Source organism: Diuraphis noxia, unplaced genomic scaffold (assembly GCF_037042655.1).
Source record: "Diuraphis noxia isolate RWA-SAM2 unplaced genomic scaffold, SU_Dnox_SAM2 contig0001, whole genome shotgun sequence".
Taxonomy (NCBI): domain Eukaryota; kingdom Metazoa; phylum Arthropoda; class Insecta; order Hemiptera; family Aphididae; genus Diuraphis; species Diuraphis noxia.
In genome coordinates, this window is record NW_028301711.1 from 19366283 (window position 1) to 19372295 (window position 6013).

Here is a 6013-nt window from a genome sequence, read left to right on the forward strand (position 1 = left end):
CATCTTTAGGAACTAAGAAGGTACTTTTATTTTTTGTTTTACATGAAGGAACACAGCAAGTCATTTTAAACAATAACATTTGACACTAGTACATGCTACTAGAATACCGATTCACGATTAATAATAAATATTATGAATACCGAAATACTCATGAACATACGGTTAAAGATATACTATATCTTATTTATACTATATCATAAAATCAAAATTAAAATTTATAAAAAGGCGGTAAAATATAAAATATATTATATTATCTATATTACCTTCTTATCATAATAATATGTAATATAGTTTAAAATTAGTTCTGAATTTCGTCACATGGGCGCCACTGGTTAATTATTAACAGCTGATTTTTATAGTTACTTTGTAAATCAGTCTGGAAGTGGTTTACTATAGGGCGATGTGCAACCTGTATATCTTTAATCGTGCTTCTATATAATTTACATGGCTATGGGTGAAGCTGATAAGGTGGACAGCCGCCATTTTGTCGGATGGCAAATCCAAAATATGTTTTAATAAAAATGTTTTAATATTTTTTTGAGTATTTCGATTTAGTTTATTAGATATTCCTGTATACTGCTATTCCGTTTTCGATCAATTTCGATGTTTGGTAATAGAAAAAACACTCATTGGCTTTGGCATCCCGAAGAAAGTCTATCCACTAGGGTGGAAAGATTTCTGAATCAAGATTATATATTATCTGTATATTTTTGATGTATATAATTTTATTTTTTTGAAGTACTTATGTTGGATTTATTTGTAGGATAAAGATATAATGTACAGTTGGTTAGTTGAACTACATTTAGAAGAATATTTTTCATTGTTCACATCCGCTGGATATGATATGAAAACAGTTTCAAAAATGACACCGGAAGTAATTTATTAATTATTATTTATGTACCTATTTAATATTTTGAACTGTTTTTAAGTTATTGTCTAATGATTACAATATGTTTATTGTTAAGTATATTAAATTATCATTTTATTTCATTTTAACACTTCCTATATTTTTTTTTAAATAAGTAGAACAATTGGCTTAAATCAATTAGGTATTGTATATTAATACAATTTTTAAAAATTGACGTCTTAGTCCACTCGACCACTTCACCCACCATTAATAAAATTATAGTTGAAAAAAATATAATATATAATGCTAGAAGTAGTATGAGAAGTTTAAAAAAAAAAATAGCTTATCGATTAAATCATCATTATTTCTAAATTTAACACATGTAATCATGTAACAGTATATAGCGATACCGGTGACGGGTTAAGAAACTCTACAATGACAAATTTGAATAGTTTTAATTGGTCTACAGTTGCTATGAATTTGGCCTTTATACAAGAATCTATAATTAAAACAAAATAAAATATTTCATATTAATTATTATGTTTATATAACTTATATAACACAATAAGTAATTAAGTACCTGCAAAGTTTAAGACTCGTCCAACTTTTTGAGTCCAATCATTTTCAACATTAACATAATGTTCAGATTTTAGAATTGGTGATTCTAAAGGCCAATGCCATTCACAGACTTCCCCGATTGATGGAATATTTGTACCTAAAAGCCAGGTTTGTGGTATTACTGATATGTCATTATTGAAGTTTTGAACAATGACATATGGTTTTATATTGTCCATCCTACAAAAAAGTATTGCATTATAATTCATGTTATACAATTTTATCCAGCCACTATTACTTTACTAGGTAATATGAAGCAATGCACACATATAAAATTACATTTTTGTCAAATCATTATTCTTATTAGGAAAATAACAAGCTTTGAATTGAATATTTGAAATGGGAAATAATTTTAGTATTGGTGACAATTTGCTACATTCAAACATACCAACTGATTTACTAGAACACGGTTCATTATATATAGGAATGACTTTCTCAAATTGTTTGCATAAAAGGAATAATTTGTCATAAATTTTCAATATATTTTGGACTATACATATTACAGATGAAGAAAAAATTACGCAATCATCTTTTTTAGTACTTTTACGATTTTCAAATGCAATTCGAATGGTAAACATTTTCATAATTAATGTTGAATATTCTAATATTGGTTTATTAATTACACTACATGGTAATGGCCTTTTAGAATGAAATCCATTTAAGAAAGGAAAATTGATACATAATCCACGAGTAATATTAAATTCACGTTCTTCTACAATTCTATTATATAATTGCACCAAAGGAGCTCGACCCGGTTGAACAACTTTTTTTATATGTTGGAGGTAATTTTCATAAGGGAATGATGAAAAATTGTCAACAACTCCATATTTTTTTGCATCTTTAACCAAATGAATAAGTGAGTGTACATTTGCGACGGAGCAGACACAATGCCGAACGTATTAAAATTGCAGTCCGATTTAATCTCTGTTATGCACAAAGCGGGATTAGAATTGAAAAAGTGGGCGTCAAATACGCCATGCGTTTTAGAAGCGGTGCCAGCCGCAGATCGCGTGTGTGCGCCTATGCCGTTCGAATCGGCCGACGGCTACGGTACTAAGGTGCTTGGCTTACAATGGCATCCCGAGGGGGACTATTTGTGTTGCGCGTTAAGTCTTGATTCAGCACCCGTATGCACTAAACGTGGCATTCTTTCTTCAGTAGCGCGTATATTCGATCCGCTAGGCGTGTTCGCTCCCGCGGTATTTTTGGCTAAGTCTATAATGCAGCGTACCTGGCAACTCGGCATGACTTGGGATGAGCCTTTACCAAGTAATATACGAGACGTTTCCTTTACCATAAACAGCACAAAATGTTTTTAAAAAATATTTTGCATGACTTTCTGCATAATCATTTTGACTATAAACAGTTTTATAGCAACTCAAGAGTCGCATCAAAATATTAAATATCATAAAATTATTATAAACTGGTTGCCCAACTATGTTCTTGAAAATATAAGGTCCAGTGTACATCATTATTTGGCGGAATTCTGTAGCTTTAAAGTTTCTATAATCATTTATATCACTAGGAACCCGAGCAAAATCGGAACTTAAACATTTTACAATAATTTTCATTCGGTTGTTTATTCGTTCGATTTGAGATTTTGATAGGCGAACTGAACCACAACCATTTGGAACAGTACTACCTCTAACTAAAAGATGTTAAATTTTTTTCATGATTCCGAGACAACATAAATGCATATAATCTAAAGGAATAGCTGAAACTAGTCCCAGACCCGATATTCTTAATAATGGGGATACTCCAATATAATGTTCTTCGTTTAAATATGAATTAAAAGATTCATCAGTACGTAGCTGTGCATTCCCATTAGGAAAGCTTACACTTCCTGATAAATAGTCTCCTTCTTCTATACATTTTCCACAACCGAAATATCCAGAATGGCCTTTAACTTGTTTTATAAAGGCTCTCGCTGGCGCATCAGCTATAATTCCTTTAACTTTTATTTTGAGAGAATTATTGTTAAATTGTCATCCATGTTCAAGAAGGTCGTTTATGTCAGTAATAAAAGAGGAAAGATATTCATCAACATTAAATGGTTTTTTTGATCCAAAATAAGCTCCAACAATGAATGGTTTCACTATTAAATCATTAACCCAAAAACTACATAATATAGTCCAAAACGATTTTCATTTTGTATCAATAGGAAGACCATCAACATTAAACCACAATTCCAATGTAGACAAATTGTTTACAGGTTCAATTATTGTATTTAAAGTGTAAATTGACCCTGCTGAAATACCAAAATGAATATATTCTCCACCGCCAATACTTTTAATTTCAATATCACCTGATCGAGGTGTAGATAACAAAGTTCTAGAATCTAATGGTAACAACTTTAAACAATCTAGATTATCCACAGTCTTTAATAATTTTAATAATTTTGTAGCACTAGTTTTTGGAATTTGAGATGCAACAATAAATTATGCTAATTTAGATTGAAAAACAGTTGGATCAGTAATACTTTCAATTGTTCCACTTTTATCATGACTGTTCGAACTTGAGCATTTCGCGCCTATGACAAACAGTGTGTCCGTTTGGCACATGTATTGTCATCCCGCTGACGTTCCGACGCCAACGTGCGCTTGCGCGAACTTTTGGCAACCGACTTCGCTGACCACCGGTTGTCCGCGCCCCGGCCGTCGCTGTCTTTTTCCAACGGTCGAACCGAGCACAACGTCGTGCTCGTTCGCCGTCCTTGCGTGTTGCAATATTGCACAACTTCGTGTGAACACGAGGTGTGATTGACGTCAACTTGTGATCGGGTTGAGTCAAGTTTTTTCCTATAATATCATCGTCGTTCTACATCGTGGGATCATCATACGTCAACGTGTCCATTATTGCTGTCGCAATCAGGTCATATTATATACGTACATTATATTTTATCCACTCGTGGTCAGTGGCCAACTGATTGGCAACTGTCAATATTTTGTTATTTATTATTGCGACCTTAGTGTTCAATTATTTCATTTATTTATTATTATATGTTTTATATATTTTACGACATTTGAGGTCGTTGTACACCATATTATATTATATTTATATTAATTATATTCCATGTATTAATGTCCTGGGTCGTTGCCGATAACCGCCGTAATCGTAGGATCGGCAACGGCGAAAACAATGACATTTTGGACTTTTATAAACACTATTCTCAATGTTATCAACATTATCTTGTTCTACTACAATTAATTCATTTGAATGGACATGAATAATATTAGATGCATTAATATTAGAAGTCTGATTAAAAATATGTACACTTTGTACAGCTATTTCAGATAATTCGGATGTTCTTTCCTGGGTAATATCAAAATCATCACTAATTTTGGGCACATCTTTTCTTCTTCTTATTTTGGATGTTTTAGATAAAGTGCAACTAGGTTTGTATGCATGTTTTGGCATTTTAACACTAAAAAAAAAAATAGATAATGCTATACACTAAACACAGCATTTTTTTTAAACTAAGTTTGATGAAATGAGAGTGAATGTTTACAATACAACTTTAGATACATTAAATGGACTGGACTTTAGGCAAAAATCATTAGACATGATAAATATAATAGATGATTTTGTGAATTTGGATATAACATATAGAATTTGACCAATTGAATAAATATTTTCATATTTCTAAAGAATTATTAATTTCTGAGATAACCTTTTTGAAACAATTAGAAGACACTCCTAAAGGTACTTTCTCCGGTTATGTTTATAAGTGGCTTGATTGGTTAAACAAATGTGATCGATCAAATATTTTTTATATATTTATTTCTATACTTAAAAATATGTTAGTTATAAATTATAACCCCTGTCACAAGTTGTAAACTTACCATTGTAAAAAGCAAACTTAGATCTACCATGACACAGAATGTACTAAATGCATTATTGTTTCTATTTGTCGAACAAGAATTAACTTCTTAAGAAGTCTACAGAATTCTGTAAATATTGATAGTGTAATTGACGAATTTAGAGCGTAGATTAATCTATATATACCAGGGATGGGCAACTGGCGGCCCGCGGGCCGCATGCGGCCCGCGTACCTTTTTTATCTGGCCCGCGCTACAGAAATAGAAGTGGATTTTACTAAATTGTCTATTGAAAAACCTCATCCTCAAGTATCACATTAAATAATAATTGTAAATATAAATAAATAAAAATAAAAAATAAAATTTTAATTTTTTTTTGCTTTCTCCTGCGGCCCGCTAGATTTTAAAGTATTTAAAAGTGGCCCGCTAGTTACTTTGAGTTGCCCATCCCTGATATATACTATAGTTATAATTATAATTAGTTAATTAAAGGTAAATTTGTTTATGAATATTAATAAGAGGTTTTAATGTTTTATTTATAGCTTTAATTATATATCATATTATTACCAGTTCAATTGCCAATTGGTATTACTTTATTTATTAACATTTTAAAAAATATATATTTTATAATATTGATAGGTATATCATAATGTTTGTTTATTTTATCATGTTATAAATAGGCATTGCAATCATGATTTTAAATACTTAGTATTTATAATCAATGAAATAGGTT

At 30.8% G+C, this 6013-nt stretch overlaps 2 protein-coding genes across 2 annotated transcripts; one reads left to right on the forward strand and one right to left on the reverse strand.

Moving 5' to 3' along the window:
- Positions 1-1233: 1233 nt before the first annotated feature.
- On the reverse strand, positions 1234-1671 carry LOC149060213 (uncharacterized). The gene is made up of 2 exons (XM_089228294.1): positions 1428-1671; positions 1234-1346 (listed from the first exon to the last, which is right to left on the reverse strand). Exons 1-2 carry the CDS (start codon positions 1669-1671, stop codon positions 1234-1236), a joined length of 357 nt encoding a protein of 118 aa, XP_089084420.1.
- A 678-nt stretch (positions 1672-2349) lies between these two features.
- LOC149060214 (uncharacterized) lies at positions 2350-3229 on the forward strand. The gene is made up of 2 exons (XM_089228301.1): positions 2350-2731; positions 3171-3229. Exons 1-2 carry the CDS (start codon positions 2350-2352, stop codon positions 3227-3229), a joined length of 441 nt encoding a protein of 146 aa, XP_089084427.1.
- The last annotated feature ends 2784 nt before the right edge of the window (positions 3230-6013 follow it).

Bases quoted from the DNA above. Each gene is read 5' to 3' on its own strand.
- LOC149060213 (XM_089228294.1), bottom strand. From the start codon at position 1,671: ATGAATTATAATGCAATACTTTTTTGTAGGATGGACAATATAAAACCA. The intron at 1,347-1,427 runs GTACTTAATTAC...TTTTAATTATAG, and splicing joins ACGAGTCTTAAACTTTGCAG to ATTCTTGTATAAAGGCCAAA.
- LOC149060214 (XM_089228301.1), top strand. From the start codon at position 2,350: ATGCCGAACGTATTAAAATTGCAGTCCGATTTAATCTCTGTTATGCAC. The intron at 2,732-3,170 runs GTAATATACGAG...TATAATCTAAAG, and splicing joins TTGGGATGAGCCTTTACCAA to GAATAGCTGAAACTAGTCCC.